Genomic DNA, 17,644 nt, shown 5'->3' with positions numbered 1-17,644 from the left:
TGGCATGGTGATGACAGCTAAAGGTAAGTAGCAGGCCAAAAATACAAGTGTTAGGTGCCAGTGCTGCTGCGTAAGGCAAAAATCTATTTTCACACCAAACAGAAATGGACAACTTAATTGACCCTTTGCCTAACAAGTCTTTTTGAGATATATCTTGTTCTTCCACACTCCCATGTCCACATTTACTCACTGTACTGACCTTTCTGGAACTACAGTATATATTCTCAAATGAGAGTATACATTATATATATTATAACTGACCAATTTTAACATTGCCTATAGAAGTATCTAACTTTTAACCTATAACTTTTATCGCATTTTGTTGCGTTACAAAGTGGGATTGAAATAGATTTAATTGTAATTTTTTTGTCATTGATCCACACAAAATACTCCATAATGTCAAAGTGAAAATACAATTCTACAAATTAAATAACTAAAATATAGTCGTTGCATAAGTATTCATCCCCTTTGTTGAGGCAAGCCTAAATGAGTTCAGAAGTAACATTTGGCTTAACAAATCACATAATAAGTTATATTGAATGACTACCCCTTCCTCTGTCCCCCATACATAAAACATCTGTAAGGTCCCTCAGTAAAGTATTGAATTTCAAGCACAGATTCAACTACAAAGACCAGGAAGCTTTTGAAAGCCTCATAAAGAAGGACAGTGATTGGTAGATGGGTAACAATAACAAATCAGACATTGAATATATCTTTAAGCATGGTCAAGTTAATAATTATGCTGTGAATGATGTATTAAACCACCCAGACACATCAAAGATGCAGGACAGGAAGGAAACTGCTTAGGGATGTCACCATGAGGCCATTGGTGATTTAAAAATAGCGACAGAGTTCAATGGCTGTGATGGATGAATCAACAACATTGTAGTGCCTCCACAATAATGACCTACATTTTTTTTCTTCTCCAAAACATGCAACAAAGCACTAAACTAATACTGCAACAACAACAAAAACACAGCAAAGGAATACACTTTTTGGCTTAAATGCAAAGCCTTATGTTTGGGGCAAATCCAACACAACACATCACTCCTTATTTTCAGCATGGTGGTGGGTGCATCATGGTATAGGTATGCTTGACATCTGCAAAGACTGGGGAGTTTTTCAGAATGAAAAGCAACGGGCTGGAGCTAAGCACAGAAAAAATCCTAGAGGAAAACCTGCTTCAGTCTGCTTTACACCAGACACTGGGAGAGGAATTCATCTTTCAGCAGGATAATAACCTACAACACAAAGCCAAATCTACACTGGAGTTGCTTACCAAGAAGACAGTGAATGTTCCTGAGTGGCCAAGTTACAGTTTCGACTTAAATCTGCTTGAAAATGTATGGCAAGACTTCAAAACTGCTGTCTCGCCATGATCCCCCAAACCCTGACAGAGCTTGAAAAATTTGGAATATTGCATAATACAGGTATGCAAAGCTCTTATGAGACTTACCCAAGAAGACTCAAAGCTGTAATCGCTGCCAAAGGTGTTTCTAACATGTATTGACTCAGGGGTGTGAATACTTATCTAATCAAGGTATATTAGTGTTTAATTGTTCATTAATCTTAAACCCCAAAAAAATGTTTTTCTTCCACTTTGACATTACAGAGTATTTTATATAGAATGTTGACAAAAAATGACAATTAAATCCATTTTAATCCCACTTTGTAACACAGTAAAATGTGAAGAAATCCAAGGGGGGTGTAGACTTTCTATAGGCACTGTACCCCTAGTACACTGTAACATCTATGTAACATAATTGGTGAAATACCGCTGATGTTTGTATTAAATTCCATCGTTGGATGAAGCCTGAGCAGACATGCTTTGTGATACACTACATGACCGAAAGTATCATCGAACATCTCATTCCAAAATCATGCTCGTCGAACATCTCATTCCAAAATCATGGGCATTAATATGGAGTTGGTCCCCTCATTTGCTGCTATACCAGCCTCCACTCTTCTGGGAAGGCTTTCTACTAGATGTTGGAACATTGCTGCGGGGACTTGCTTCCATTTAGCCACAAGAGCATTAGTGAGGTTGGGCACTGATGTTGGGCGATTAGGCCTGGCTCGCAGTCGGCATTCCAATTCATCCCAAAGGTCTTCGATGGGGTTGAGGTCAGGGCTCTTCGAAGGCCAGTCAAGTTCTTCCACACCAATCTCGACAAACCATTTCTGTATGGACCTCCCTGAGTCCAAAGTCCAAAGACCTCCCTGGACCTCCCTGAGTCCAAAGGCGGGGAGCTTTACAGCACTCCAGCTGATGCTTGGCATTGCGCATGGTGATCTTAGGCTGGTGTGCGGCTGCTCGGCCATGGAAACCCATTTCATGAAGCTCCCGAAGAACAGTTATTGTGCTGATGTTGCTTCCAGAGGCAGTTTGGAACTTGGTAGTGAGTGATGCAACTGAGGACAGACGATGTTTATGCGCTACGCGCTTCAGCACTCGGAGGTCCCGTTTTGTGAGCTTGTGTGGCCTATTACTTCACGGCTGAGCCGTTGTTGCTCCTAGACGTTTCCACTATACAATAACAGCATTTACTGTTGACCGGGGCAGATCTAGCAGGGCAGAAATTTGACGAACTGACTTGTTGGAAAGGTGGCGTCCAATGACGTTGCCACGTTGAAAGTCACTGAGCTCTTCAGTAAGGCTATTCTACTCCCAATGTTTGTCTATGGAGATTGCATGGCTTTGTGCTCGATTTTATACACTTGTCAGCAACGGGTGTGGCTAAAATAATTTGAAGGGGTGTCCACATACTTTTGTATATATAGTGTCGTTCCAGTCTATTAAAAAAATATAGACCCTTGGATCATACTGGATTGCTTATAAAATCATCCAATCGAGGAAGCTATAACAATGGGGAAAGGGGGATACCTAGTCAGTTGCACAACTGAATGCATTAAACCGAAATGTGTCTTCCACATTTAACCCAACCCCTCTGAATCAGAGAGGTGCGGCTGCCTTAATCGACATCTTCGGCACCCGGGCAGCAGTTGTTGTTGGGGGTTAACTGCCTCGCTGATGGACAGAATGACAGATTTTTCCACCTTCCCGGCACGGTGATTCAAACCAGCGCGCTTTCAGTTACTGGCCCAACACTCTTAATCGCTAGGCTACCTGCCACCCGCACACAAGAACATAATGTGTAATTGAAAAGACATGATCTGGTTGTACCTTCCCAGTAATAAGCTGGCTATATTTCTAGGAACATATACACACAATGTACACCAGAAGGGATACTGTTTATGTGGACAGAAATACCAATCTTAAAAGCACTCAATGTGATGAATTAGGTCTATGTTTGGTTGAATTGTAGTTACTGCTGTTATATTGCAGCTCAGAACAACGTCAGTGTCAATGCCACACTGTGAAGCATTTTCTGACAGAGACAATACTACTTTGTCTATGGCAGGTAATTCAATAAACAATCAAATTCACATGGAAACTCAAGTTAGGGCTGAGTTATAGTGGGCCTATCAGACCATGTTAAAATGTATACAAATGAGCTCTCCAAGTAAGACAAAGGTTTTCTAAAATAAGGCCATGTGTATGAATAATGTTGGGCTGCTGTCAAACGGACAGTAAAGTACGTCACCATAGTTACCTTATGAAAAACTACCTCTATCTCATGACATTAATCAAAGTAGTTCTAAATGTACAGATTTCTGACAGTGTGGAAATGAGGAATGCACGCAAACCTGCAAATCTGATGCTATTGCTACCCATTACAATACAGTGAGGGAAAAAAGTATCTGATCCCCTGCTGATTTTGTACGTTTGCCTACTGACAAAGAAATGATCAGTCTATAATTTTTAATGGTAGGTTTATTTGAACAGTGAGAGACAGAATAACAACAGAAAAATCCAGAAAAACGCATGTCAAAAATGTTATAAATTGATTTGCATTTTAATGAGGGAAATAAGTATTTGACCCCCTCTCAATCAGAAAGATTTCTGTCTCCCAGATGTCTTTTATACAGGTAACGAGCTGAGATTAGGAGCACACTCTTAAAGGGAGTGCTCCTAATCTCAGCTTGTTACCTGTATAAAAGACACCTGTCCACAGAAGCAATCAATCAATCAGATTCTAAACTCTCCACCATGGCCAAGACCAAAGAGCTTGCCTAGGATGTCAGGGACAAGATTGTAGACCTACACAAGGCTGGAATGGGCTACAAGACCATCGCCAAGCAACTTGGTGAGAAGGTGACAACAGTTGGTGTGATTATTCGCAAATGGAAGAAACACAAAATAACTGTCAATCTCCCTCTGCCTGGGGCTCCATGCAAGATCTCACCTCGTGGAGTTGCAATGATCATGAGAACGGTGAGGAATCAGCCCAGAACTACACGGGAGGATCTTGTCAATTATCTCAAGGAAGCTGGGACCATAGTCAACAAGAAAACAATTGGTAACACACTACGCCGTGAAGGACTGAAATCCTGCAGCGCCCGCAAGGTCCCCCTGCTCAAGAAAGCACATATACAGGCCCGTCTGAAGTTTGCCAATGAACATCTGAATGATTCAGAGGAGAACTGGGTGAAAGTGTTGTGGTCAGATGAGACCAAAATGGAGCTCTTTGGCATCAACTCAACTCGCCGTGTTTGGAGGAGGAGGAATGCTGCCTATGACCCCAAGAACACCATCCCCACCGTCAAACATGGAGGTGGAAACATTATGCTTTGGGGGTGTTTTTCTGCTAAGGGGACAGGACAACTTCACCGCATCAAAGGGATGATGGACAGGGCCATGTACCATCAAATCTTGGGTAAGAACCTCCTTCCCTCAGCCAGGGCATTGAAAATGGGTCGTGGATGGGTATTCCAGCATGACAATGACCCAAAACACACGGCCAAGGCAACAAAGGAGTGGCTCAAGAAGAAGCACATTAAGGTCCTGGAGTGGCCTAGCCAGTCTCCAGACCTTAATCCCATAGAAAATCTGTGGAGGGAGCTGAAGGTTCGAATTGCCAATCGTCAGCCTCAAAACCTTAATGACTTGGAGAAGATCTGCAAAGAGGAGTGGGACAAAATCCCTCCTGAGATGTGTGCAAACCCGGTGGCCAATTACAAAAAAAGTTTGACCTCTGTGATTGCCAACAAGGGTTTTGCCACCAAGTACTAAGTCATGTTTTGCAGAGGGGTCAAATACTCATTAAATTGCAAATCAATTTATAACATTTTTGACATGCGTTTTTCTGGATTTTTGTTGTTGTTATTCTGTCTCTCAATGTTCAAATAAACCTACCATTAAAATTATAGACTGATCATTTCTTTGTAAGTGGGCAAACGTACAAAATCAGCAGGGGATCAAATACTTTTTTCCATCACTGTACATGCAATTGTTTGATTATAATTTCGATACCACTTCAATATCTTAGAAACATCTTGTAAATGCAAATAGCAAAAGGAAAACTACAGGGCAAAATGAATCGACAAGTAAGGGCACCTAATATGCACTATTATTCTGAAATTGAGAAAATAATACTCCCTTTAACAGATATTATAGAGATGCTTCTTGTATAAGTATTTTTCTTCTGGTTGAAAATTATTGCTGTATAACTGAATTTCAAGTTGCAGACAGAGACATGTCTCTCAGCCCACATCTAAAAATTACAGTGCCTCGCAAAAGTATTCATCCCAATTGGCGTTTTTCCTATTTTGTTGCATTACAACCGGTAATTTAAATTTATTTTTATTTGGATGTCAGGTAATGGACATACACAAAATAGTCAAAATTGGTGAAGTGAAATGAAAAAAATAGCTTGTTTCAAAAAATTCTAAAAATTAAATCACGGAAAAAGTGGTGCGTGCATATGTATTCACCCCCTTTGCTATGAAGCCCCTAAATAAGATCTGGTGCAACCAATTACCTTCAGAAGTCACATAATTAGTTAAATAAAGTCCACCTGTGTGCAATCTAAGTGTCACATGATCTGTCACATGATCTCAGTATATATACATCTGTTCTGAAAGGCCCCAGAGTCTGCAACACCACTAAGCAAGGGGCAACACCAAGCAAGCGACACCATGAAGACCAAGGAGCTCTCCAAACAGGTCAGGGACAAAGTTGTGGAGAAGTACAGATCAGGGTTGGGTTATAAAGAAATATCAGAAACTTTGAAAATCCCACGGAGCACCATTAAATCCATTATTAAAAAATGGAAAGAATATGGCACCACAAAAAACCTTCCAAGAGAGGGCCGCCCACCAAAACTCACGGACCAGGCAAGGAGGGCATTAATCAGAGTGGCAACAAAGAGACCAAATATAACCCTGAAGGAGCTACAAAGTTCCACACGGAGATTGGAGTATCTGTCCATAGGACCACTTTAAACCGTACACTCCACAGAGCTGGGCTTTACAGAAGAGTAGCCAGAAAAAAGCCATTGCTTAAAGACAAAAATAAGCAAACACGTTTGGTGTTCGCCAAAAGGCATGTGGAAGACTCCCCAAACATATGGAAGAAGGTACTCTGGTCAGATGAGACTAAAATTGAGCTTTTTGGCCATCAAGGAAAACGCTATGTCTGGCGCAAACCCAACACCTCTCATCAACCCGAGAACACCATCCCCACAGTAAAACATGGCAGCATCATGCTGTGGTGATGTTTTTCATCGGCAGGGACTGGGAAACTGGTCAAAATTGAAGGAATGATGGATGGCACTAAATACAGGGAAATCCTTGATGGAAACCTGTTTCAGTCTTCCAGAGATTTGAGACTGGGATGGAGATTCATCTTCCAGCAGGACAATGACCCTAAGCATACTGCTAAAGCAACACTTGAGTGGTTTAAGGGGAAACATTTAAATGTCTTGGAATGGCCTAGTCAACGCCCAGACCTCAATCCAATTGAGAATCTGTGGTATGACTTAAAGATTGCTGTACACCAGCGGAACCCATCCAACTTGAAGGAGCTGGAGCAGTTTTGCCTTGAAGAATGATAAAAAATCCCAGTGGCTAGATGTGCCAAGCTTATAGAGACATACCCCAAGAGACTTGCAGCTGTAATTGCTGCAAAAGGTGGCTCTACAAAGTATTGACTTTGGAAGGGGTGAATACTTATGCACGCTCAAGTTTTCTGTTTTTTTGTCTTATTTCTTGTTTGTTTCACAAAAAAATATATTTTGCATCTTCAAAGTATTAGGCATATTGTGTAAATCAAATATAATAATAATATGCCATTTAGCAGACGCTTTTATCCAAAGCGACTTACAGTCATGTGTGCATACATTTTTACATATGGGTGGTCCCGGGGATCGAACCCACTACTCTGGCGTTACAAGCGCCATGCTCTACCAATTGAGCTACAGAGGACCACAATGATACAAACCCCCAAAAAATCAATTTTAATTTCAGGTTGTAAGGCAACAAAATAGGAAAAATGCCAAGGAGGGTGAATACTTTCGTAAGCCACTGTATGTCTTAATGTCTTCATGACATTTATCATGTTTAGAAATGGTAAATACAATTTGTATTTTACTTTAACAAGCTTTACAGAAGGAATGGATGTGTTCAAGTGTATTATTATGTGATTACTGTATATTGTGTAATCACATTTGATTTAGAGAAAGCTTTCTCACGGGGCAGGAAGGAAGAATTTTGTTTTCTATATTTCCTGTAACTGAATTGAAATTAATAGAGGCCCACGTCTCATATGATCATGTTAGTAAACAGTTTATACTGTAACATGATTTCATAGCATTTTATGTTCTGAATATATGGGAGTTGAGAACATCAGTAGCCATTTTTGGAGTGAAATAAAAAACATTGTGACTGGACCGATAATAGGCTTCTCCCTCCATTCAGTGTTAGGGTATGTAGTGTCTTGTGTTTAAGATAAGAAAGTATGTTCATTGAATTGTTACAGCCCCTCAGAAGTCTATCTTCACAGAGCCTCTAGTCTTGTATATAATATCTTCCCCTTATTATGTAGGCTACATGATAAGTTCTTGAAACATTACAGTTCCCCTTTAAAGTTCAGACATTGATTTGACTACCTTTATGAGCAAATTTCTGTACTATTGAATGAAAATGATGTACACCATATACATTTACATTTTAGTCATTTAGCAGACGCTCTTATCCAGAGCGACTTACAGTTAGCACATACATTATTTTATCGAACCCACAACCCTGGCGTTGCAAACGCCATGCTCTACCAACTGAGCTACATCCCCTGCCGGACATTCCCTCCCCTACCCTGGACGACGCTGGGCCAATATACATTCCACTATACAGTTACAGCTCTCATTTAGCAACCTTTCCTCAGAAATAAGGAGCAGGAAGTTAAATGAGTGTGTCAACCTCCAGGTGAGCGCAACATGAATATTTAGCAACATTTGCTCAGATATTTGCTCAAACATTTGCTCAGAATGGAAGTCAAATTACTGTTCTCTGGTCATTTGAGATTCCTGCTGCTCAAACCAGATATTGAACAGTAAACACTGGGATTCTAGTATTGCACAATGATCCTGATCACTGAACTTCAGACCATGCGTGGTCTAATAAGGGCTCTCTTTCGTGTCATTTTATCCATCCTACTACACTAAACATCAAAGCACTGTGAGTAAAACATTAAGACAACTAACATTTGCTTAAGGACTGTACTCAGTGTAATATAGACACTACAAATGCGATGCTTGCTTTATAGATATTTCGCATGATATTAGTTACACATTCTACAAGCAGGTTGACCAAATTTATGTTGGACAACAGTTCATTTTCAAAGTAGCCTATGAAAAGAAATGTTAATCATTTAAACAACAAATTCATTATTTTACTATTGAGAATTGTTCCATGGATCTGTACACAACAAATACTCATGTGGCTTGTGTGCAATCAAATCAGAGGAAAAAGATATATGCACAACATAATAATTTACATAAGTTCTTATGAAGCCTAGAACTTCCTGTTAAACATCCTGTTTAAAAAGCAAAACAGACAAGCACTCTGGGTATACACTATTCAGAGCTTATAACTATAGATGCTCAAAGTAGGCTACAAAGTAGGCTTATAACATCTTTATTTGCTGTAATGACAATGAGCACGTGCCTAACAAATCACCTTGTTTGCCTTGGCTGCAAAGAAAAACATGTGCATCAATGGGAAACCCCAAAGCTGACTGGAGTGTATTCATGAAGATATGGAGGTGCAACTTTGCAATTCCTCTAGGTTTAAAAATCTGAACTGTTCTTCAACACTATTCATAGCTATCCTTTTCAGGATCAATAGTGGTCTAACTCATGCAGAAGTCATTGTTACTACTGAAGTACATTTATTAAGATAATAAAATACAGCACTATATCATTTGCAATATTACCATTTGACAATGGGGTAGTTGATTTTGTTTTTCATCAAATACATCATAAATATAACAGTAGCCTACTATAGAGTAAGTACATTGTGATAGTCTGTTGGAAGAGGGAATGAATAATTATTCAGCCCATAACATTGTAAAACGTGACTGGTGAAAGATTGCTTTGTTACACTGCATTTACACATGTAGGTTAATTACCGCTTAATAAGGGCACTGTAATGTAAAGTGTTTGTGTATTTGTGCATTTTAATAACGTTCTTACCTGGCATCTGTGTAAGAGACATCCAGCCAGTCACCGACCTCATTCTTTAAGTACGGGGGAGTTGGGATAGGGCATCCTCCCTAGCATCCCGCCCGGGTACCACTGCTCAGGAGTTGGCCGCTCTCTGCGCACGAGACCACCACCCCTCTCATATTCATAAGGGTTACAAATGAACGCAGTGTCTGGTCCCGCACTGTATGGATTCATACCCTGCCTTGGTCCATATTGTGTGTTGTCATTGTCATTATACCTGTTGTACTGATAGCCCCATGACGTTCCGTCAGGTTCATTACTAATGGCCTCATATTTTATCTTGACACTGTACTGTTGTTGTAAATAGTCAGCATATTTGTCCTCCATAGTCTCTCCAGTTTCACCGACATGTGCTGGGATCACACGAGACGAGATTCTGTCTGGGTCGGTTTGACTGAAGTGTGCCAAGTGTGCTGGCAACAGTTGGTCAAAATGACAAGATGCAGAGCGCGCTCTTGTATTCAGATAATTATCTGTTTCTTTTGAAGTCGGGTCATCACTCTTTTCATTCAGTCTAAATTCCTGTTCATATGTGGATGGATGTCTGGAGCTAAGGTGCTCCATGGTTGCCACTTCTTCTGTAAGGTCGTTTGCTGGGGAACTTTTAAACATGTCAACTCGTTGTTTATCACTTTGTAGTGGCCTGGCATTGCGCTCACTAGCGTATTTGTATTCTGTTATGGAGATATTTTCTTCAGCTCCAGAACAATTCAATAGAGGCACCTGAAACAAATAGTTGCCTTGATTTTGGTCATTTGCGCTGGATGGTGCGTAATTAGATCCCAGGTCACTCATCTCATTCGAGTCCATGGTCAATCCCAGCGACACAGAGACAGCGTTGCAGAGCTCCCTCGCCGTTTCTGAGATTGTGGTGCAGGCTGAATTGGAACAAATGTTCGCCACACGGGCGTCACTGTTAGGACTTAACTGCTCTCCGTGATGGGGCACAGCTGGTTGACAGCACTTTGGTTCAGTGTTGCAGGCTTGCGGTCCAGAGCGACAGGATCCGTATCCATTCGCGTTTGGATTATCTGATACGTTCACAGAGGAAAACCTGGTTTTGTTTCCTGTTGAGCTTTTGGCAAAATGGATACGATTTGCATCCGATTCGAGTGTTCTGGAAAAACTAATGCTGTCATCTTCCCTCACTTCAATGTCAGAATTGCGAGCCGTCCCTGACGATATTTCTTTTTGGGGTGATTGCCGGTTAATTTGGCGCATCTCCCAGGGGTGTTTATTCTGCATGAAACTGTACGAACTAGAAAACTCCAAGCTTTCGGTGACGGTAGTGTTACTATGCAGTGTAGCTTGCACGTTGTGGGAAACGTTTTGGAAAGGTCCGCGAAAAACTATGTTTGGGGAGTCACAAACTCCTCCTAATCCAACTGGAATCTCCATAGTCCAAAAAAAAAAACGCGTTTACGCTGATAGACCGTCAGAGTTGAAAAAATGTTTATTTATCAAGTAGGCTACATTAATAAGAATGTAAAGTCATAGGCCTATTCCAGTTTTAACAAAACCATTTGTCCATTAATTAGACTGAGCCTAAAAAATAGCAGTATTGGCCAATTGCGTAATTGAACTGCTAATTGTCAGACGTTTGTAGCCCCACATGTTCGTTTTTGAAAATGAATATGTCGTTATTTCATAAATAAAACATTTGATTAACATTTTGCTCACGGATCCATACATTTTGACATATAGCCAGCAGAAATATCCTTCATGTCAGATTTGCGCTCACCATCCATGAAGGCGAAAATGAAACTGCCTGAAGTGATGAGTTCTGAAGTCGATGCACTATAATAGTGTTTTTTCTCCCTCTTGAGAGAGAGTGTGCAATGATAAAATTGTCTGTGTCCAATATGGCAAATGCGTTGCCGGAGAGAAGTGCTGCCTGTTTCAACCATGAAACTCCTCTAGTAAACCTATGCTAACGTTTAATATCAATTTAAAAGAGTATAGCCTACGAAAGAGTGAAGCACCTACAAAAGTCATCAAACAACTGAACACCCCGGTAGAACAGCTGAATGCTTGGTTTTAAGAATGTTTGGTTTGCTGCAAGTTTGGGCAGGGACGAAGTTCGCTTCCAAAGTCCTTGAGTTATTTTTTGCCGTCAGCCTGTTAGTTTGCCAAGTGACGAAATAATCCATTCCTTGGATTAAGTCCAGTAGGCATACAGAAAGTCATTCAAAATATATCGATAGGAGTAGGCTACACAGTCAAACGTATTTTAATGTGAATATTAAATATGAAAATCTTAAAATTACTTACTTAGATAGGGTTGAAATTAAAGGGTCGAGTTGGCTGAGTGTACTGGACATGCACTGGCAGAGCACAGGTCTAATTCTGCCATTATGCATGGTGATGATGCGTCACTGCTCATCATGCAATGCTTGTAGCTACTAAAAATACATAGCTGTTTACAACTGCCACCACCACAGGCTTACATTGCTGACACAGTTATCCAAAACAACCTTCGTCCACACAATTTAGGCAGTAGCAGGTGAAGTTTCCCTCACAAGAGCAACAAGAGCAACAGCATTAGAGCCACCTGGGATAGGAATCCACCCTCAAAATGTTTTACCTAAATGCAGAGTGCATGGGCCATTATATGTCTTTCCTAAAACACAGGTTGTTGTATAACAAAACATTTAATTATTCCTTGTCAAAAATAATAATGATTTACCTATGAACACCCTTTGATTATGTAATGTGATCACTGTTATGTAATAGCTATGAAAATGTCATCTAATGTGTCAAAATAACATATGTAAAAAAGAAAATCCCCAAAATTACGCACACACACAACAAATATTAAAAGCACATTCTTGGACAGGTTCATTTGATTGATAGTGTAGGCCAAATAGATACAAAATTCAGCACCTCCAGGCAAGAGAGGATGGTTTGGTAGTAAATACTTCTATTACGCCCATAGAACACACAAATAATGATATACCACATTAGTCCATGGGCCAATATAAATATTTATCCACTTTGTCATGGCAAAGGTTTAATGGTATTACATTGTTCCCCACAAGCTCCTGATCAAATATGATATATCATAGCCACTCCAAAAGAGAAGCATTTTTAGTTTTTCACACGTTTATATATATTGTGGTCCTCTGTAGCTCAGCTGGTAGAGCACGGCGCTTGTAACGCCAAGGTAGTGGGTTCGATCCCCGGGACCACCCATACACAAAAATGTATGCACGCACGACTGTAAGTCGCTTTGGATAAAAGCGTCTGCTAAATGGCATATTATTATTATTATTATTGTTGTATGGGACTCTATGCAATAAAATTTTCGCAGGCTGATAAAGGAATGTAGCCTCCCGAGTGGCGCAGTGGTCTAAGGCACTGCATCGCAGTGCTAGCTGTGCCACTAGAGATCCTGGTTTGAATCCAGGCTCTGTCGTAGCCGGCGGTGACCGGGAGACCCATGGGGCGGCGCACAATTGGCCCAGGGTAGGGGAGGGAATGGCTGGCAGGGATGTAGCTCAGTTGGTAGAACATGGCGTTTGCAACGTCAGTGTTGTGGGTTCGATTCCCACCGGGGGTATGAAAAAAATAAAATAATAATGTATGCACTCACTAACTGTAAGTCGCTCTGGATAAGAGCGTCTGCTAAATGACTGAAATTTTTTAAAAAAAGTTGGAATGCTCATTGAAAATGACTGTATCAAACAACAATGGAACATTCTATTGGGTGGAGCTCATGTTAAAAACATTGGGATTTTGTTATTTTTGCCATCAGATCTAATTCTTCAACTAAACTGTCTCATCATTGAAACAACAATGTTACAAATAGCAGAACTACATATTTGTTTTAGGGAAATTGGTCATACTGGGAAATAATACAAGTCCAAGAGATCCAAATCTGGTAGCATATTGGTTTGATAGGTTCCACCTGTAATAGTCTGTTGTATAGCAATACTCAACATGCTAAGACGAAAGGTGGGCTCTGTCATTTGTTGAGTTGTCCCAGCAATTTAACACAAAGATTTAGGTAAACACAAATTATCTCTAAAAATGAATATTGGTGATTATAATCTCCTCTGTCCCTGACCATCATGATTTTAAAATTATGCTCTCTCACTTTACAAGTTATTTAATGAAATATGTTACCTAATAATTTTGTAGCCATTAGTTCAGTGGTTGGTTGAAGAATTTAATAGAAATTATGAATTGGTGGTTAGAAAAAAATCCTGCCTTTTAGCAATTGGACCATTGCTTATGCCCTCGACAACTGTCAGCAGCCACTAACCAATACATACAGTGCCTTAAAAAAGTATACACAACCCTTTACTTTTTCCATATTTGATGTGTTACAAAGTGGGATTCAAATGGATTTAATTGTCTTTTTTTTGTCAACGACCTACACAAAATAATCAAAAATGTCAAAGTGTAAGAAGAATGATAACATTAAAAAATATATATATAAAAAAAAACACTAATATATCTTGATTAGATAAGTATTCAACCCCCTGAGTGAATACATGTTAGAATAACCTTTTGCAGCGATTGTCACGAACAGAAGAGGACCCAAGAGCGCAAGTTCAAATTCAGAGTTCTTTATTCAAGGTTACAGGCGGGAAGAGGAGTCCCAGGGGTGTCAGGGGTCTTTCAGGGTCCTCCTGTGGGTACCTGTGCTCCGGGGGTCACCAAATGTCCGGGGGTGTCCAGTCCAAGTGCTTAGTGTGTGTGTTCCCCAGTGATGGAGCGGCGTATCGGGCTGAGGGTGGTGAAACGTCTGGGCACGCTCATCTGGTGGTCGGAGACCTGGGGAAACACACACACACAACAGCAATATGAATGGCAGGCAGAAGTACAGATCAGGGCTGGGCAAATATCGTGGTGAGAGACAGAAGGCAGAAACGAGTTACCGGAGGGGCTGAAGATCGGAGAGTAGTCGAGGTCCAGAAGGCAGGTTGGGATAGACGGGGCAGTAGAACAAGGAGGCAGTCAAGAAAGGATCGGTATCACAAACAGGAGTCAGAGCGCAGACAGGCAGGTTACTGGTCCGGGTTTGAAGACGATCTGACAGGGCTTGGCTGAAAACCAGGGCTTGATATACTGGGAGAGGTAGTGGGGAAATGCAGTTCAGCTGGCAGAGTAATTAGAACAGAGTGAGGCAAGGTGAGGATGGTGAGTGGGAAATGCAGTGCAGCTGGCCAGGTAACAAGAGCAGAGCAGGGCAGGTGGAGCTAGTTAGGCTGAGTAGAGAGAGGGAGGTGAGCAGAGTGGAAGATAATTGAATGCAATTAATGTTGCTACCAGGGAGAGAGAGTGCTCATGACAGGACCCCCCCTCCAAGGGACGGCCCCAGAAGTCCCAAGAACAACATCATGCCGGGAGGGTGGAGGGGAGCAGGCGGCGGGTCAGAACTCCTCCGAGCGGTCCGAGTGAATCTCCTCATCCTCAGAAGGAGCTGGAGGGTCACGGTCGGGAGACAGGACAGGCACTGAGACAGGAGCAGGGCGGGCCGGACGGCTAGGAACCCCTCTTGGACGGCCCCTACGGATTGCAGGCTGATCAGGATGTAGTCGGTGGAAGTCAGTGATAAGGGTCCGGTCCACTATCCTCCTGGCCGGGATCCAGGTCCTCTCCTCTGGACCATATCCCTCCCAATCAACGAGGTACTGGAGACCCCTACCCCTTCGCCTAGAGCGGAGCAGCCGCCGGACGGTGAAGACAGGACCGCCATCTACGAGGCGCGGAGGAGGTGGCGCCGGAGCTGCAGGGACCAGGGGACTTTCATGGACCGGCTTGACCTTGGAGACGTGGAAGGTGGGGTGGACCCGCATGGAAGCGGGCAACTGAAGTCGGACCGCCGTTGGACTGATGACTTTCTGCACAGGAAAAGGACCAATGAAGCGAGGGGCCAGCTTTCGTGATACAACCCGCAGCGGCAGATCCCGGGCAGACAGCCAGACCTTCTGACCAACCCGGTAAGTAGGTGCTGGGGTCCTCCGTCGGTTGGCACCGACGGCGTAGCTGGTTCCAGACTTCAGGAGCACAGTGCGAGCCTGGGCCCAAGTGCGGCGGCAGCGGCGGGCATACGCAAGAGCAGACGGACAGGTGGCATCCGCCTCCTGGCTGGCAAACAGTGGAGGTTGATACCCGTAGACACACTGAAAGGGGGGAGAGCCCGGTGGAGGAACTGGTGAGTGAATTATGGGCATATTCCACCCAGAGCAGGTGTTGAGCCCAGGCCCGGGGATTTTGGGAAGCCACACACCTCAGTGCCTTCTCCAGCTCCTGGTTCATGCGTTCAGTCTGGCCGTTTGACTGCGGGTGGAATCCAGACGATAGGCTGGCGGTGGCCCCAAGGAGATGACAGAACTCCTTCCAAAAGGTTGCTGAGAATTGCGGGCCCCGGTCTGACACTATATCCTGGGGTAGGCCATGGATACGAAACACATGTTCCAGGACCACCTGGGAGGTCTCTTTAGCAGAGGGTAGTTTGGGAAGGGGCACGAAGTGGGTCATCTTACTAAAGCGGTCAACAATGGTAAGGATGACTGTGTGTCCGTCAGAGGGCGGAAGGCCCGTAACAAAGTCCAGTGAAACGTGGGACCAGGGCCTCTTGGGTATGAGTAGGGGTTGCAGCAACCCAGCAGGAGGCTGGTTGGGAGTCTTGTTTCGGTTACAAGTGGGACAAGCTCGGATGAATTCTCGGACATCCCGTCTCATCCCCGCCACCAGAACCGCTGGCGGACCAGATGAAGGGTGCGAGTGATGCCGGGATGACAGGCCAGACGGGATTCGTGCCCCCACTGAATCACAGGTGACCTGAGATTTGCTGGAACAAACAGACGGTTGGGGGCGCTGGTGCTTGGACCTGGCTGGTCCCGAAGAGCCTCCATGACCTGCTTCTCGATCTCCCAGGTGAGGGCCGCTACGACCAAGTGGCTGGGAAGAATGGGAGCTGTCATGGCGGTGGTCTCGTCCTTCTGAAACATCCGGGAAAGAGCATCAGGTTTGATGTTGCGAGATCCCGGGCGGTAGGAGAGCGTGAAATTGAAGCGCGTAAAGAACAGAGACCACCGCTGTTGACGGGAGTTCAGCCTCCTGGCTGTTTGGATATACTCCAGGTTCTTGTGGTCTGTCCACACTACGAATGGTTCCTTTGACCCCTCTAACCAGTGCCGCCATTCTTCAAGGGCGAGCTTGACAGCCAACAGCTCGCGGTTCCCAATGTCGTAGTTGCATTCGGCAGGGGTTAGCCGACGGGAGTAGAAGGCACAGGGGTGCATCTTGCCATCCTCAGCTGCTCTTTGAGAAAGCACTGCACCCACTCCCACGTCCGAAGCATCTACCTCCACCACAAACTGCCTTGCTGCATCTGGCATCTGGAGGATGGGAGCAGAAGTGAAACATGTCTTGAGGATATTGAAGGCCTTATCAGCAGCTGATGTCCATTGGTACGGTTGTTTAGTGCTGGTTAGCGCCGTGAGGGGTGCAGCCACTGTGCTATAGTTTCTGATGAATCTCCTATAAAAGTTGGCAAAGCCCAGGAACTGTTGCAACTTCTTCCGAGACTCAGGAACTGGCCAGGAAGTGACAGCCGACACCTTCGTGAGATCCATCTGAATGCTGCCCTCGGTCACCACATACCCCAGGAATGAAACGGTCTTGGCATGGAACTCGCACTTCTCTGCCTTCACGAAAAGAGAGTTCTCCAGCAGGCGGCGCAGGACCAACCGGACGTGGTGCGTGTGTTCTGACAGAGTCTTTGAGAATATTAAAATATCGTCAAGGTACACAAATACGAACGTATTTAGCATGTCCCTGAGGATATCATTCACTAGGGCTTGAAAAACTGCTGGGGCATTGGTGAGGCCGAAGGGCATGACGAGATATTCATAGTGGCCGGTTGGTGTGTTGAACGCTGTCTTCCATTCGTCTCCCTCCCTCATCCGCACCAGATGGTAGGCATTGCGAAGGTCCAGCTTAGTGAATACAGTGGCTCCCTGCAGCAGTTCGAAGGCAGACGAAAGTAAGGGCAGTGGGTAGCGATT

The 17,644-nt window shown here is 43.4% G+C and overlaps 1 protein-coding gene across 1 annotated transcript in view; it reads right to left on the bottom strand.

The window, feature by feature from the left end:
* Nucleotides 1-12,197, bottom strand: part of LOC121579932 (androgen receptor) — a 52,969-nt gene extending 40,772 nt beyond the window's left edge. Inside the window, 2 exon segments of the mRNA XM_041894937.2 lie at nucleotides 9,591-9,644; nucleotides 9,646-12,197. Of these exon segments, the coding sequence (XP_041750871.2) occupies nucleotides 9,591-9,644; nucleotides 9,646-11,021 (1,430 nt within the window). The 5' untranslated portion in view covers nucleotides 11,022-12,197.
* Between the last annotated feature and the right edge of the window lie 5,447 nt (nucleotides 12,198-17,644).

Source organism: Coregonus clupeaformis, chromosome 13 (genome assembly GCF_020615455.1).
Source record: "Coregonus clupeaformis isolate EN_2021a chromosome 13, ASM2061545v1, whole genome shotgun sequence".
Lineage (NCBI taxonomy): Eukaryota > Metazoa > Chordata > Actinopteri > Salmoniformes > Salmonidae > Coregonus > Coregonus clupeaformis.
This window is presented reverse-complemented; position numbering and strand designations above follow the sequence as displayed.